The sequence below is a fragment of the Myotis myotis genome, unplaced genomic scaffold, assembly GCF_014108235.1.
Source record: "Myotis myotis isolate mMyoMyo1 unplaced genomic scaffold, mMyoMyo1.p scaffold_m19_p_1, whole genome shotgun sequence".
Lineage (NCBI taxonomy): Eukaryota > Metazoa > Chordata > Mammalia > Chiroptera > Vespertilionidae > Myotis > Myotis myotis.
In genome coordinates this window covers 155,966,387-155,983,496 of record NW_023416313.1, presented here as the reverse complement: position 1 = coordinate 155,983,496, position 17,110 = coordinate 155,966,387, and the positions used below count along the sequence as shown (strand labels likewise).

At 48.3% G+C, this 17,110-nt stretch overlaps 1 protein-coding gene across 10 annotated transcripts in view; it reads left to right on the top strand.

Annotated features, from left to right (window-relative positions):
* Window positions 1-1,326: 1,326 nt before the first annotated feature.
* Window positions 1,327-17,110, top strand: part of MEIS2 (Meis homeobox 2) — a 206,115-nt gene continuing 190,331 nt past the window's right edge. For 4 of the 10 annotated variants that reach the window (XM_036296699.1, XM_036296688.1, XM_036296741.1 and 1 more), the window contains exons 1-6: window positions 2,881-3,203; window positions 4,463-4,695; window positions 6,232-6,373; window positions 7,080-7,130; window positions 8,055-8,105; window positions 8,884-9,033. In XM_036296699.1, coding sequence (XP_036152592.1) covers window positions 3,192-3,203; window positions 4,463-4,695; window positions 6,232-6,373; window positions 7,080-7,130; window positions 8,055-8,105; window positions 8,884-9,033 — 639 coding nt within the window. In that variant the 5' untranslated portion in view covers window positions 2,881-3,191. Of the gene's footprint in view, window positions 1,724-2,880; window positions 3,204-3,381; window positions 3,776-3,981; window positions 4,696-6,231; window positions 6,374-7,079; window positions 7,131-8,054; window positions 8,106-8,883; window positions 9,034-17,110 lie in introns of those variants that run through there. The other 6 variants (XM_036296693.1, XM_036296750.1, XM_036296732.1 and 3 more) reach the window with 4 other exon arrangements.

Below are 17,110 nucleotides of genomic sequence, written 5' to 3'. Positions count from 1 at the left end.
CCGTCCCTTCCCAGGCCACCCTGGCGAATACTCAGCGTCCGAAGCCCCGGTCCCTGGCGTCGCACTACCCTCGCTCTGCCAGGCCTGCCGCACTATCTTTATATGTGAGGGCCGATTTCCAGCAGACATCATTGTTATGATGGCTCATTTAATCAAACTGTTTAATTGCTCTGGTAATCACTATCATCATCACAGGTGCTCAATCATTCATCATTTTTGGAGGGCTTTATTGACCTGCCGAGATCATTCCCCAGCCCCATTAAAACGGGGCCAAATTTCTCCGACTCCACTTGGGAGTCTGCAGGCTGCGATCTAAGCACGAAAGCAGCTTAAAGTGAAGCAGAGAAAATGGAAAGGGGGCCAAAAAAAAAAAAAAAAAGCCCACCCGCCCTTCTCTCATTCATATTCATTCTCTCTCTCTCTCACACACACATACTTTATTCTCACTGCGCCCCCCCCCCCCCCATTCCTCGGGAAGTCAGGTCAAAGTCGCACGGCGGATATACTACTTTCTACTCCCCAGAAAGGGTTCAAAGTTGGAGGGAGGCGGCTTTGAGGAAGAGTCCGTTTTCGATTCTCTGGGCTGGGGAGCCTGAAACGCAGGCGAGAGCGAGGAGTTGGGAAGAGGGCTCTCTCCGAGCGCAAGGCCGGGCTGCTGGGCTGCGGGGAGTCCGGGGGGCGGCGGGTCCGCGGCGCTGCGCGCGCCGGGTGCCCGTGGCTCCGCCCCCAGCTCGGGCTCCGCGTGATTGACGCGCGGCCGCCGGGAAAGCCGCGGCGCGGAGGTGAGGCTAGGTGCAGCCGGGGCCGGCGATTGGGCGAGACGCCGGCCAGAACTACTTTCTACACAAATGGTGTGGGATAGGTACTTTGCCTCTCCGGCCCTCTCCTCCTTTTCCATTTTAGAAAAGTTCGTTCGGAGTCGACCCTATCTTCCCGATCCCCCGAAACTGCCCCGGGTAATTAACACAGCCATTAGTCGGCGTGACCGCGCGGAAGCCTCTGCGCCGGGGGTGACCACAACAAAGCTGGGCGGGGAGTACCGGCCAATCCTCCTCCCATGACATCCTCTCGGTCCCTTTCTCCCTTCCCAGCTCTAAGTGCGACCCAGTACTGAGGCGCGCGCGCGCGCGCGCACACACACACACACACACACACACACACACACACACACACACACACTCCGTGGCGAAATCAGACATGAAATACCCAAACGACTCCCTCCCCATTTCCTCCCACCCAAGTCCGCAGCGGCCCCCAAAGGTTCTCCAGGGTGGCCCTTATCCGCAACGCTTGGAGGGAGTGCTCTCTGAGTTAAGCTGGTTTCTTCTTGTCCTGGAGAAAAAAAAATGAGTTCTGACAAGGGTCCTGGATCTGCACCGGGAAGAAAGTACCACTTGAAAAAAAAGGAAGAAAGAAAAGAAAAGGAGAAAAGAAAAGAAAAGAAAAGAAAAGAAAAGAAAAGAAAAGAAAAGAAAAGAAAAGAAAAGAAAAGAAAAGAAAAGAAAAGAAAAGAGAAAAGAAAAGCCTCAAGTCCGGCGGTGGTACCGTCTGCTGAGCCTGCTGCCCCTGGATGTTAGCAGAAAGCCTTGGGGCGCTGTAATCGGCTTGCAGAAGAGCAGGGGCCCGCGGAATTAAAAGGAACAAAAGCAAGCGCGCCATGCCAAACGTTCCCAACACGACCCCGTTAGGCAGGAGCCCGGAGTGATGGGGAAATAAACTAGAAGTAAGTTTCTTTTTTAAAATATTAAAAGATCTGAGGCTGTACCGTACTTTCCCTGTGGTTTTCTGCAGTTTTCCTCTCTGTGCTCTCCCTGTCCTCTTCATTCTCTCTCCCTCTCCCTCTCTCCTCGCTCACGCGCGCGCGTGCACAAACTCTCTCCTCTCTCTCTCTCTCTCTCTCTCTCTCTCTCTCTCTCTCTCTCTCTCTCTCTCTCATTCTCTCTCTCATTTCTCTCCCCTCCCTCTCCTCCCCCCTTCCCACCCCCCGCCGTCCCCGCGGAAGAGCTGGCTTGCTGATTTGCTCAGGTTTGCTGGGCTCCTGCCTCCCCTCCCCCTCCCGCTCTCCGCCTCCCCTGCCCCCCCAGTCGGGGCAGTCCGATCGCACTCGCTGCATATCAGAGTCTCCGCGCGGCGCGCTCCTCCTCGCTCCCGCTCCCCACTCCCGGGATGTGTCTCCGCCGAACGAAGGGCTATGGCCACCACGACTTCCGGGTTCCGTCATTTCGTTCTCCCGCCGCCGACCCGCGCCGCCAAACTGAGGCTCTTCTATAAGCCAGGCAGCAGCCAACCTGCCAACACCTACTGACACTCACTCATCTCCCAGAGAGAAAGAGAGCGAGAGAGAGCGAGCGCGAGAGAGCGAGCGCGAGTGAGAACGAGCGAGAGAGGGAGGGAGAGACAAAATACCTACCAGGAAAGAGGGGGAGGAAGTCCAATTTTTGCAAACTATTCTTTTTTTTTTTTCTTGATTCCCCCCCACCCCCCGCTTTCTTTGACCGATACTTTACAGAGAGAGGATCATATAATAGATACCACGGGGGCAAAGCTAAAGGAGGGGGGGAGGGGGGGAGGAAAAATTCAAGAAGCAGAAACCCCTCGCGGAGTTTTACTGGAAGAAAAAAAAACGGGTCTGAAAGATTCCTCCTCTTCATCATCATCAACCATCATTCATTCACTACCTTGACATTCCGGGCTTTGATTGACAGCTGGAGTGGCAAAAAGCCATGAAACACGACAGTTCGGTTACATGTGGGTTGCTGACGGGCCGCTCGTAGCCTTCAGTTCGGGGGCTTGACAATTTTTTTTTCTTCTTTTTCTTTTCTTTTCTTCTTCTTTTTTTTTTTTTTCCAACTGAGGGGCAGAGAAGAGAAAGAGGGGGAAAGGAGGACTGAAGAGGAGGAGGAGGGGAGGGGGGAGGAGGAGGAGGAGGTGGAGGAGGAAGATCAGGAGGAGGAGAAAGAAGAGGAAAAAAGAGAAAAAGAAGAAATATCACAGGAAAAAAAAAACTTCGTTGTCTTGCCTGGGCTTTTTTTTTTTTTTTCTTCCCTAAAAAAAAATAACATATTGGAGAATTGGGAGAAGTCTCCTTGGTTTGGACAAAAAAAAAGGAATCTTCAGCCTAGATCACTTTCTTATCCGGACTGGGATATTAAATATACGACACATCCAGGAGTTTATTGGAGCGCAGACTGATGGCGCAAAGGGTAGGTTTAAATCTCCAACACTTACCTAGATATAAATCCTCTCCTAAGAGGGGCCTGTCCCGATGCTTCTCTCCCTTCAACGCTGCTGCTGCTGCTCGCTGCTCGCTGCTTGATGATGGCGGCCAGGATTTTAGAAAATAGCAGCAAAATTATTCCTCGGCTTCTTTCCTCCCCGTGCCTTTGCGTGTGTGCGAGTGTGTGTGCGTGCGTGTGTGCGTGTCTGGGCGCGCGAGTTCTAGCGCCGTGCGAGCGGGCGGGCGGCGAGTGCGTGTGAGTGGTGTGTGTGTGCGCGTGCAATTGTTACACGCTTCGCCTCGCTCCAGCTTTCCCCCGAGCAGCGCGGTCCCCCCGGTTCTCCCGCCGCCGCCGCTGCCGCTGCCGCGCCGCCGCCGCCGCCGCTGCTCCCGCGGCTCGGGGCGGGCACCGGCTGCGTAGGAGCCGCCGCCGCCGGGGCCGCCGCTGGGGCCGCGCTGCTGCAGCCGCTGCGCCGCCGCCCAGACTAGCCGGGGCTGCTTGTTTTGTCTCAGAAATTGACAAGGACGCGGGGAATCAGCTGCTAAATAATGTTTCTGGTAACTTTCACGTTATTCCCCCCACCCCCACCCTCCGCTCCTTGCCCCCGGGGAGGCACTGGCCCCAGTCTTCCCTGGTCCTCGGCGCTCTCGTCCTGACGATTCGCGTTTTTCTCCCCTTTATTTTGTTTCATTTCGCCTTTTGATTTATTGGATCCTCTGGAGGAGGCGAAGGGGGGCGAGGGGTGGGATCCGGGGCTGCCTCCGCACACGAACTCCACTTCTCCCTCGGTTGGCTCGCTCCGGTTCTGCTGCCTCCGGCCCGGGCGGCACCTCCGAGCACCCCCGGGTCCCCGGCCTCGCCGCCCCCCTCTTCCTGCTTTAAACGCTGCTCCTCATTCAGACTTCTTAATTTTAAAATTGAAAAAAAAATTCCCCCAACTTTCAGCTCCGTTGTTTCTCGGCTGGTTTGGTTTTTGTGTGTTTAACTCGTGCTCGGTACTTTTCTCCTTTCTGACTTTGTGTTTATTTTTATTTTCTTCTCCCTCTCTCTCGCTCTCTTTCTCTCCCCCCCCTCCTGACTCCCCCCTCCTCTCTCGTCTTCCCTTCGTCGTTCTCCCTCTCGCATCCCTATTCCTTCCCCACTCCTCTCCTTGCCTTCTTCTCCCGGCTCCTTTTTCCGTCCCCCCTCGGCTTTCTCGCCTCGCTCGCCGCCTGCGCCCCCTCCCCTCCGCCGGACTCTGACAGTACGATGAGCTGCCCCATTACGGCGGGATGGACGGAGTAGGGGTGCCGGCTTCCATGTACGGAGACCCTCACGCGCCGCGGCCGATCCCCCCAGTTCACCACCTGAACCACGGGCCGCCGCTCCACGCCACGCAACACTACGGCGCGCACGCCCCGCACCCCAATGTCATGCCGGCCAGCATGGGATCCGCTGTCAACGACGCCTTGAAGCGGGACAAGGACGCGATCTATGGGTAACCCTCCACCCCACCCCCCCACGACCACGACCCGACGTGCTGTGTGTGAGTGTGAGTTTGAGTGTGTTTGTTGTGTGGGGGGTGAGGGGGTGAACGACGAAGTGGGGAGTTACTTCTGCTTAGAGAAGGGGGGGCCGCTTGCCTTAAGGAACGACAGTGCCGGGGGCCTGCGGTGCCCCTTGAGTCTAAGTGCCCAGAAGGTCCAGCTGCCTCCACCCCCATGGCCCTGTCACTCCGGACCCCACAGCCCGGAGTGACTGAGTCTTCAGCAGCTTGCCAGGGCCTTCTCCCCAAGGACGGGATTCCCGGCCAAAGGACGGAGAGCCGATCCTTCCAGGCCCCCTCACAGAGGCCTGGACGAAGGAGAAAGTTTCCTGCCGAGGACAAGCAACTTTTTTTTTTCCCTCTTGTGTTTCCTACCGAGCGCCTGGGAGTCACTAAGCGCAGCTTGAGATGGGATCAGGGCTGCTTCTGGGGGCCGGGAAGTCCTAATCGCCCACTTCTTAATTCTCTGTAAATAAAGGGGCAGACCTTGAAGTGCAGCCGGTGGCAGGGACTGCTGCTCGCACAGAGCCGCTCTTGGGGGTAGAGAGGGAGCTGGCTGGAAATTATTTTCTATTCGGAGAGCACTCAGGGATGGACGGGGCTGCGCGGTCCAAACGCGGACCACTCGGGTGTCCCCGCGGAGGGGAGGTGGGGGAGGCTGCGGGAGGCCGAGGGGGGGGGACAGCCGGGCGGTCGGCAGCGACTGAGCCCGAAGCCAGAGGCCGCAAGCATCCCCAAGTGTAGCTCCACCGCCCGGAGGAACACAAAGGGCAGACGCGCACGCACACCACCAAGTTTTAGCGCTCGACTTCATTTATTTCTGCCTGCTGGAGAGACGTGCCTCCGGGTGGGAGCTCTTCGGCGTGTGAGATGACCCTTATTTTGGCCCTCGCACCGGGCGTTTTGCTAGAAGTAGAGCAAACAAGTTTAAAAGGCCAGGGGGTGGAGGGGCTCGGAGAGCCCTCTCGCCGGTTTAGGAAATAGCACCTCGGGTGTGCAGGAAGGCGAGGGCTTCGGCCTCCTCTGCAGTGCCCGCCGAAACTCGGGGTGCAGGCAATTTTTAAAAAATTTCACAGCGTGTTCCTTTCTTGGGAGGTCAGGGCTGGGTCTCAGGAGTGAGCGCGGCGGCCTCTGGAGCGTGGGGAGTGAGTGGGTCTGGATCCACTCCAGGCTCCGGGCTGCCTGAGCCTCTTGGACGTTTCATTACGTTCCCACTGAGGCTCTTTTGACTTGGCGGGGCCAGGGGCCAGGGGTTCTCTCGGCAGATCCGAGGGGACCCCCCGAGCTGCGGGGAAAGAGCCAGGCCGGTTTTCCTTTCTGTTTCTGGCCCAGGCTCGGCTAGCTGGAGAAGGGTGGTTAAGTGTGATGCGTGCCTGGGTGTATTAAAGAAGGACTCGGAACCCTCCAAACTTGTTGATTACAGTTCTTGCTCCTTCCCCTCTGCACCCCGTCTCCGTGTGTGTGTCTCTGCGTGGCGCTGCCCGTTAGGCACCCGTTGTTTCCTCTGTTAGCTCTGGTCTTTGAGAAGTGCGAGCTGGCGACCTGCACTCCCCGGGAACCCGGAGTGGCTGGCGGAGACGTCTGCTCCTCCGACTCCTTCAACGAGGACATCGCGGTCTTCGCCAAGCAGGTCTAACCTTCTTGACCCACTCACCCTTCGGCGGCCCCATCGCCCCCCTCCCCTTCCCTCCGAGCTTTACATGAAAGAGGAGGAAAAGGCTGGGACACCCGATCTGTTCCTCCGGCCCAGTCCGCGCTCCTCCCCATCCCTGAGCCTGGAGGCAAATGGGAAGCGGAGATAAATATGGGTGTTTGTTTTCCCCCCCAGCCAGGAATACAGGGGCTCGACCCTCGAATTAAAATTGACCTGCTCCTAATCTGTGGCTTGGCCTTTCCCCCCCGCCTGTAGCTACTTGAACAAGAATGGGGGACAGGGGCTGTGAGGGACCCGAAAGTGCCCGGGAGGGAAGGAAGCCGGGCGCCTCTCCGGGCGGTCCGCGTCGGGCGCCGAGGTGCGGGAGGCTGAGAGCCACTGGGACCCCAGGATCAGGGAGTCCTCGGGGCCCGGAGTTCCCAGGCCACGGTTCAGCTGTCCCAGGGACCCCTTCATGGGGCTGGAACCAGCAGGCCTGAGTCTTTCCCAGCTGAAGCTGACCCCACCAATGCAAGGCACTGGCTCGCTTCATGCCTTTTAGGAAAGCCCCTTTCCTCTTCTCTGCCTCTGCCCCCCCACCATCCCCACTCACACACGACAGAGTAGTCGGTGACAGGGTGGGCTTGTTCCCTTGCTTTTACGTGGAGTGGCCATTCATGCTGACCTCCCCTGCTTCTTATAGGTTCGCGCCGAAAAGCCACTTTTTTCCTCAAACCCAGAGCTGGACAATTTGGTAAGGCTTCCGTCAGTGTTCCTTGTCTTTCTCCAGCCTGGACCCTCTCCCTTGCACAGAAGCACCCACTTTCTCCAGAGCCCTCCAGTGGGGCAGGGAGGCAGGGACTAGCTAGGGCCCCGGCCCGGGCGCAGGCAGCGAGGGGCGGGACGGGCGCCCGGGGGAGCCGAGTCCGGGGAGGCAGCCAGCGGGACGCAGCGCCGAGCGCGCGAGCAGGGGACCGGCCCCGGGTCTCGGCCCGGGAGTGAGGCAGCGAGAAGCCTGCTGTTTCCTCCGCGTGCGGGGGCAGGCGGTGGAGCCCGGGGCAACTCACCCCGGTGGAAGTGAGGCGCGGCGGAGGGCGGGCAGAGGAGGTGGGGGGGTGAGGGGCAGGCCAGCGCAGGCCACTTTTAGGTGCGATTCTTTTGCTAATTTGCACGATTTCAATATTAAAAGTACTTAAATCCGCCTTCAAAGGCCTGCCTCACCATTCATCTGGAGTATTTCCTTCTTTAGTAAGGACGGATTTCGCCGGGTGTGCTACTCTAAAAAGCTTTCTCTCTACAGAGAAGCCACCTTTTCTTCTTCTTCTTCTTTTTTTCTTTTTTTAAAATTTGTCCTGGTTTAGGTCGAGGGAGGGGGACAGTGAAAGAGGGCTCAGGCGGAGAAAGAAGGCCTGGCCCTAGGAAAGCTGTCCTTACAAATAGCTTACTGAACAGCAGGGGCAAAGTTACTCAATGCCTCGGCTCAGGTTCAGTAAGAGCCTACCTACCCCTTGGCCAGCGAGGCAGAGCTGATCAGTAGTCACTTGGTTTTTCTGAGGGTTTCTTCAGGGGTGGGTTTTGCCTGGCCATTTGCCTGCTTCTTCTCCCCAACCCAATTCCCTCAGCACCCCCAACCCCAAGTCACAGAGTCTTAACTCCGCACTATAAACTTTTCTTGCAGATGATACAGGCAATACAAGTACTAAGGTTTCATCTTTTGGAGTTAGAAAAGGTAAGCAGGAAATGACACTCCCCGCTCTGATGTAGACTGCCCTCTCCTAGCTGAGCTGGGGTGTTTTGTAACAAACCTCCAGTCTGAGGGATTGAGCACCTGGAGATTTTGAGCAACATGTTACCAAGTCCTTCTAATTGCCACTCAACCCAGGGGCTCCGAGGATGGGTGAATTAGGACAGCCTCCCCCACCTCTCCTTTTCCCCAGGCAGTCAGTATTATTTTAAATGCAGCAAGCCATTTGTGTGTTACTGGACATTCAGCCTGCTTGTGTCTCTATTAGCTCAGCTCACCCTGGGCCCTGAGCGTGCATTAGGTGCAGGCAGAGGGAATCATCCTTTCTGGGATGCCTTTACATTGCTCTGCAGCTCAATCACTTTCCCTTGGAAACATGTAACCCTCCTAGCTTATTGAATCGCAAATGCTAATGCTGTTCCCAGTTCCAGCGTCCTTAGATTTTGATGTTATCATCAAGTCTGTCCTTCCTCCCTGGACTCCCAGTCTGAACCCAGTTATTTCCAGTCCCCTTTCTTCTCTCTCCATTATAACTTGTTGCTCAGGGAAGTGTCTGGAGAATAATATCTGCTGCAACAATTACTCTATTGTTTCCTCGACTTCAACTATTATATCCATTAATTAGACTTAGTTTGGAAGACATCACACGGTTGCTCTTTCCAAATGGAACCCTGCAACATGATATTTTCCCCCCTTTAAAAATGAAACAAAACAATAACAACAACGGCCCGAGCTGAACCCTCCACCATGACCCTCCTTCTAGGTCCACGAACTGTGCGATAACTTCTGCCACCGGTACATTAGCTGTTTGAAGGGGAAAATGCCCATCGACCTCGTCATTGATGAAAGAGACGGCAGCTCCAAGTCAGATCACGAAGAACTTTCAGGCTCCTCCACAAATCTCGCTGACCATGTAAGTCTGTGAGCCTCTAGCATTCTTTTAAGGCCACTAGGCAAAGCATTTCTTTTTTTAAACTTGTAACATCTAGCTCCACTGACTTAGCGTTCTTTTTAAATGATTTGGTCTCTTTGGGGGTCTTCTCCCTTCCTTAGTACTTTTGCCATCCTCTCCTCTCCCTTTCCCCTTTCTTGGGTCCCCTCCTTATTTATGTTAAGGAGAAAAAAAAGCAAGACAGGGAGTTGATAGAGTGATTTGTGCTTTTAATGTGTAAAGTTTCCCGGATTTGGTGACTTGAGTGTTAGCAAATTGTCTGTTTGATATGGTGACTGCTGTCTTTTCTGCTTTCTGAACTCTGTGCAATCAGTACAGCAGGGAGAGAGAGAGGCAAGACAGCTAGCTGGTCAGGATCAGGGAGAGAGGAAGGAAGAAAAACAGAGAGATGGGGAGAGGGGCTGATTTCGAAGTCTCTCCCAAGATGACAATTCTGAGAATTATTGGCACTCTTGCATTGCATTAGAAATAAAAGGAGTGAACACTTTACAATTCTCAGAGCTTTTGCTCTATAGAAACTTATTGTCAGAATATGGACTTATTGCCAAATGCCTGAAGCATCTTCATAATAAAAGACAGTAACCTTGATGAAACAGTTATTAACAATGTATTTCGGAAAAGCTGAAGGGAATTGTGATTGAGTAACCCTAGGTTAGTGGTTGAATTTTAACACTTTAACAGTTGGTGAATGAGGATGGAGAGTGTAGTAAGGAGCTACTGTAGATGTCAGGCCCCGAAGGGAGATTTCTTTCTATTCTCTCTGTTTTTAATCCCATTTTGGAACTGATCTAGTAAGTCTGATGCTTTTATTTATATATATATATGGAAAAAGCATATGTAGTGAGACTGAAAATTTGAAAAAGAAGCAAAGAAAAAGGATTGCAGCTGGTAGGAAAGGCAAGAGTGGCGAGGTTAAAGAGTGGGTGTGAACAGCAGTTTATTTATAGAAACTCAAGCCTGGGTGTCTATAGATTGCATTCAGTTGAATCACAACCTAAATGATATAGGCTATAGACTAATAACTCGGTGGCTGAAATATTAATTTAACGCTCTACGGAGTTAAACAGGCATTGAGGCTTGAAGACACCACCACCACCTCCCCCCCCCCCCCCCCCGCTTCCGGGGTGTCAAGAGGAGTGAATTGAGATGCCTTAAGAATGAACATTCTGTGTGGTGTCCCATCCCTCTATCCCACCACCAAAAGTTTTGAAAATATGTGGTTACAGATTTTCATTTTCAGCCTTTGTGTTGTATGGAAAGACTGCCTAAGGACCAAAGTTTGAACAGGATAAGAAAAGAAAACCTCGGGCCAGCTACCTAGTTCTGAGGCAGTATAAATGCTTCGTTGTTGAAAGCTCCTATGACTGTCTGCACTCTTGGCTTTTCCTGTCACGATGGGGGAAAACTTCGGGAGCTCTTTTGTGCATTGAGCTTATTAACTGAAATTAAGCGGGTGCAGCAGCAGCTATGTCAGTTTATTTGCTGATGTGTAGCCCTGAGATGGGTGGTTGTGGTTCATGAGGCGTGGCATTACCTTGGAAACGTTTGTTGTTGTTGTTATTTATTTATTTATTTTCATTTTTTTTTCACGGCTTGGCTTTCCTCTTTCTAAACTCGTATGCATATTACACTATTGGGAGAATGGGAAGGAACCTAGTTACCTGGTTTGTAGAATGAGAGGTTCACAGCTGTCCGCAGCCAAAGAGCTCTTCTCGTGTTGTTTCTTGGAGTCTCGACTACTTGGTTTTCTAGAACAGTTTCATGGCAACTGTTTTTCAAGCGGATGTATAGATCTAGAACATGCTGATGTTTACATGAAAGAGATAAGATGAGCTAGACTGTTTATATAGAGTATTGGCTGATAGACAAGGCCAATTTATGGAACTATTGCAATATTTCAATTCCACTCCAGAAGGAAGTTGTACCTATAAAAGGCCAATGCTTTAATAACTTAACAATCACCGTCTTTGGGTAAAAGGATCAACTGTAACATGTGTTGCTCCTCTGTCAGGCCCCTAATCAAGTAGATATGACAACTGATTTATTTTGAACCCATGAGGGCTTGCCACCTCATTGGGCATCAGAATTTAAAGCCTTTTATTTCCTAGAGATCTGAACTATAACATTCTTACTTTAGCCCCCTGCTATTTGTTTTGAAAGGAAGCAATAATTTGTTCCACCAGCGCACTGAGTGGGGAATGGTGAGGTTGCCACAGACTTGAATTTTATGCAGGAGGTGAGAGAAAACCTTGGAGGGTTTTCACCATTTCTGACACTTTCGTACCAGAGGTGTATTGATTGCATTCATTTCCAGGCCTCCCCCTACAAAGCGAATTCTCATGCTGCAGCCTCTACTGCAGGCAGGACCTCCCTCCACCCCCCAGCCACAGAAAAAGGGAAAATGCCACAGAAGCACTACCTGAAAAGTAGTTCTAGTGGGACATTTTCAGCATGTTAATGTGCCCAATTTGAATCTCCAGGTTTATTTTTTCATTTGCTTTGATATGCATATTTAATACACTGCCCCAGGCTGGATCTCATTTGGTGCACGCTGGTGCAGGGGTGATGATGAGCCACTTCAGAAGGACCGAATGTGTTGTTTTCTCTGTTTTATCTGTTGGCCCACTGTTCTGATCTACTGTGCTTCCTCGTGGTTTTATTTGCACATGAAATGCTGAGAGCATTTCAACTTATTGGCTATGAATAATGACAGCTAAAAAGAAGTGTAGTTTAATTTGTTGTGTGCCAAGGTTTCTCTTATGGAGGTGACAGTTTGTGACAGCTGTTTGACACCCCCAAAACACATACACCTCTATCCTTATTAAGTGGTATCAAGCTGTGTGTGTGTGTGTGTGTGTGTGTGTGTGTGTGTGTGTGTGTGTTTAAGAAAGGAGCGGGCAAGGAGAGAGTGAAAGAGAGAAAAGAATATGTAATTCTATGCGGTGGAAAGCAGACAGAGAAGCATCAGGAGCAAACTATTAGGTACCAGAATAGCTTTCAGTTTTCTTACTACAATTTTTGAAAATAGAAATGAATAAAAGTAATTGTTATAAATATCTTAAAAGCAAGTCTTTTGGGAAGACTTTTAAGAATGACCTTTATATATTATTACTTAGTAAATCGGGCTGTTGTCATGCTGATTTCACATTCCATAATTTTATATAAGTAATCTGATACAACGTAGATGCATTAAAAGAATGTCTTATCTTCCATGTTACATTCAGTAAAGATTCTGAATTTTTAATTTATTATTGATACCTGCAAGATGGGCATAATGATAAAAGGAAGTTTAAAATTAAATAGAAAAATACAGTTTGCAACATTAGCTACTATTTTTTTAAATAAATTGATAATGAATGCTTTTATCTTCAATATAATAATGTATTTTATTTTATACTCATAACATAAGAGTGATTGTTATAAGTAGGAATCAGCTATTAGAATGTTCTTTGGAATATTGGGGAGATAAAACTATGATGGTGAAAAGAATAGAGTTCTATTTTCCAGCTGCAGTTCATGTTAAGTTTCCCAGACATTCAGATTTATCATGTTTAAAATAAACATGTCAAGAAACAAATTCTTTTAAAAAAAAGTTTCAACTTGAAAACTCATGGTTTTCCTAGTCTGTAGTATTTCTGAATAATAGGTGATATCCATATTATCTACATTTTAGGTCAAGTCTTTAGTCCCAGTGCAGACAAATAAAAAGTATCTTTATGTTTACATATAAAGATATTACATATCTTTATACTGAGTTTAGACCAGGAAATATATTTGTTTGAAGTACATTCTCTGAGCTAAACTCTATTTGCCTGAAGTACAGTTGTATTGTTATACCTAATCCATGTTCATAAGGAGCAACATTTTAGTTTTTGGACCAGTTAAGTTTAGGGAAGAATATACCACTGCATTTACCAACAGTTCACGACAAATGCCTTAAAATTGACTGGCTCTGATAATATGACTAATAAAAGAAAAATATTTTAATTTTTATGTTGATAGCTGTAATTTAAGTGGAGAGATGCTGTTGTTTTCTTTTGCATCTCTAAACATGTCAGGTTTACTCATGTCACTACAATGCTAATGATGGGTTAAGTCAGAGGGGAGAATTCCCAGAACCTTTTTCCTGACAGAATACAGGCAAGTGTCTTTAGAGAAATTCTTTTATTACCTGAGAAATTAGAGGGGAGTGGGCAGCGAGCAGAGGGATAGGTTTAAGTGATTGATCTATACACTATCAAGAGGGAAATCATGGGATTTGAAATGAATATTAGTAATATTAAAGATTTATTTTATCAGCTAGTTTGTTCTTCCTAGTGTGGGACTACAGTCTGTTCTCTAAGCCTCTGGGATCTGCTCCGGGGAAGTTCTACCTCTCAGCCCTGTCCACCAACTCCGAGAGACATGGCTGAAGGCATGGGCTTTCTGTTATTGCTGTTGCATAGTTTCTGGTGGTTGATAGCTTTCCTGTCGATTTCCCATGTTGAATAATTATATTATTTAAATCACTTAGGTTGTGCAGTTGGAGTCTGTTTTCAGTGTCACTGTGATGAGATGAAATTAAACAAATATGCACTTGACAACCACAGGCATTCACTCTCGGATTAAAATTGTGATATTTTTCAAAATTCATTTTCTGATGGTTTTCAGACTGATACTCTATGGAATATTTCAACACAATTCAAAACTATAGGAGACTTATTACAGTATGACATTACACCAACAATATAAGAAATTACCATCTTCTCTAAAAGTTTTCCATTAAATGGAGGAGTTTTTTGCAAAGAGTACTTGCTACTTCTCTGAGAGCTGTGCCTGTGTTAATTCCCAAAGCTTAACGGAGGGGTGGATGCGGGAGGATGAGGGGAAGACCTGGCTCTCTGTGCATTTTTACAGATTGAGTCCATGTTCTGAAAGCACACGCACTTCCCCTGAGTTCTTATGTCAACTTTAGAACAGCAAAGGGAAATTCCAACATTTTTCAAACCATACAATTGACAGTTTAAAGTTTTGTAGCCTTGCATACCTTATGATAGGAGTCTTCATCCTATTTTTTAAAACATAATTTTTGCATAATGTCAATTAAGAGAACATCATAAAGTCATAGGGAATATGTTAATGGTTTCAATTATGTGTACTGATACAAGCATATCTTGCCTTTGTTGTTTCAACATATGTAGTCAAATTAGTTTGTGCTCTCCATTTGCATATATACATATTATTTTCCACCTATGAACACATTCTGAATTGCTTTACTGTGTTTTCCAAGTTCATATATAACTTTTGACTCTGTATTATATGTTTTCATTGTGTAGGTTCTAGAAAATCAAATGTTATTTTAAATTATTTTTAATAACAGAAATAAGAAGTGAAAGTGATCTCCATGATCCCACCCGACTTCTTCATTTTAGAGAGAGAAAGGAAACAAGTCCCAGGAACGTAAAGAACAACACTTGCTCAAGTTCACATGATAAGTCAGAGGTGGCACCAGAGTCCTTCTTCGGAGCTAAGGCTCTCTCCTAACCATAGCCATTGAGTCACCTTTACACTTGGGGCCTGAGGTGCTTCAGATTATTTTAGATAAAACCTGTGTGTAGTATGCCTTTTTTTTTCTTTCTTGAAGCCTCATAACATTTTACTGACCCACTCAGTTTTTGAATTTATGTATAACCCTCATACATTGACTCCATCATCCCTTTGAGTGGAAGAACCAGGATCTCTGTGCAGTTATTTAAACAGGAAAATATCACCAATGTGCCAGGACTTCTTAAAGAGAACCCTCAGCAGGTCCCCCCCAGAAATGCCATAATGGTGTGAAATGTTACAGTTTCCACCATATCTGCAACCTCAACAAAAGAGGTGCACGTACAATTTGCTTCCTATGCCTGGAGACTCTTGTCCTCGCTCCGCTCTCTTTTCTAGATTTAGCAAAATTCAATGATGGTGCTAAGTCAATTTTTTTTTTTAACTTTCAAGGGAGAAAACACTGGCAGAATTGTGTTTTCCAGGGAAAGCTGTGTGTAAATGAGAAACAGGAGAGCGGCAGCGTGATCTCCTGTGGCCCCGCTCCTACAAGCGCTCCCCACCTTGTCTCCTGCTTTTATATTAATTACAACTTGCATTATCAGCTGTGAGTCTGCAGCCCAGCAAATAGGAAATACTGCCTCTGGAGACCCAGCTCCTTGTATCTATTTTCTATCTCCTTCTATTGTGCTCCACTCGGTATTCACTGCCTCTCTCCTGCTAACACTGCTCTTTAACGCAATTACATAAGAGCAAGAAGAGTACCATATTTGACTCCCAATTATTAGAGCCACTGAGAATAGAAACATGTTCATTCCTTGCCCTCGGTGTCTTCCCGATACTTTTGGCTGAAGAACAGGACGTGTATTGTGGAATGCACACACCTGAATACTCACCCACACACATGCACACGGAAAGCACGTCTCTTTATTTTTCTTCATACGTCATGTGTTTTACATGCTCTCGTATGCCACTTTGGTTTCAAGATTCACGAAACTCCTGCATATAATTTGGCAGAAAGCCAGGCCGTTATTCTTGAAGGATGTAAACTTGGAAACTATCTAGGGAGGGAAAAGAAGAAGAAAGGAGTTGTGATATAAACAAATATTTCCATTTAAGAAAAAAACAAAAAAACGAAAAACAGTGTTATGGGCAATGGATTACATTTTTTTTTAAATATATTTTATTGATTTTTCACAGAGAGGAAGGGAGAGAGACAGAGAGTCAGAAACATCGATGAGAGAGAAACATCGATCAGCTGCCTCCTGCACATCTCCCACTGGGGATATGCCCGCAACCCAGGTACATGCCCTTGACCGGAATCGAACCCGGGACCCTTCAGTCCGCAGGCCGACGCTCTATCCACTGAGCAAAACCGGCCTCGGCAATGGATTACATTTTATCTGACCATGTAGGTTATAATTTTTTATGACCAAGGAGATAGCGATTTTTCATTGACCAGATTATCCATGTTTGTCTGGGTATATGGTCAGGTCACCATGGTGTAGCCCAGTACATCCAAGTTTAGGGCAACTCCTCAGCCTTGAAACCCCAGAGGGATTTAATCTGTCTTTCCTGCTGTCAAGTTGGATGAATATCATGGTACACCTTCGGTTGTGTCCGTCTCTGAAACTAGATGCTAATACTTGAGATCCTCTGTGGAAATAAACACCTGAGAGAGCAAAGACGGGAGAGACGGGGGCATGTGGGTTAGATAGTGAACTTGAGCCGATCTCGGGTCTGGGCTGAAAACCAAAGACCCAACTCGCTTGGAGGAACCAGCTGCTCTTAAGTAATATTTGCTTATGTCACTTACTTTTTACCCCTTTACCTTAGAAAACACCTCCTCCAGAAAGACCACCGAAAGAAATAAACTGAACTATAAATGAATGAGAGCTGACTTTAAACTCAGTCCAGGTTTGACTGATAGGGACAAACCACTGCTTTCAGGTGCAGGATGTCCTTCTGGGTGATCCCTTCAAATCACTCGAGTGCCCAAACAGAAAGCCTCCTCGAGCTTCATTTCAACAATTATCTAATAGCTATTGGATGACATTTGCCTTAAAACATAGTCGAGGTGTTAGTGGTTAATTATTGTAATTTTCATGAGGGGTAAGGAGCTTTTATAGCAGCCGGCTTAATAAAAAGCCTGCAGTGCATAAAATTAACATCACGTGCTGTGTACACTGTAAAGTTAAGCTTAGGTGAGTGTGTTGCAGCTATTGTGTTTTCTAAAAGAAGCCTCTACTAGCCAGTGCTGTTGCAGGACTAAACTCACACCATGCTATTGTTTCTCTCTCTCTCTCTCTCTCTCTCTCTCTCTCTCTCTCTCTCTCTCTCCTCTCTCTCTCCTCTCTCTCTCTCTCTCTCTCCTCTCTCTTTCTTCTGGCTCTTTATCTGATTACCATCCAGGCTACAAACCTTCAAGAGACGCTATATTCTATTTATCTTTAGGTTGAAACTCTTGGAGTGGTTTCTAACTTATAAAAGAGAGATCACAGGCATGATTTTGTCT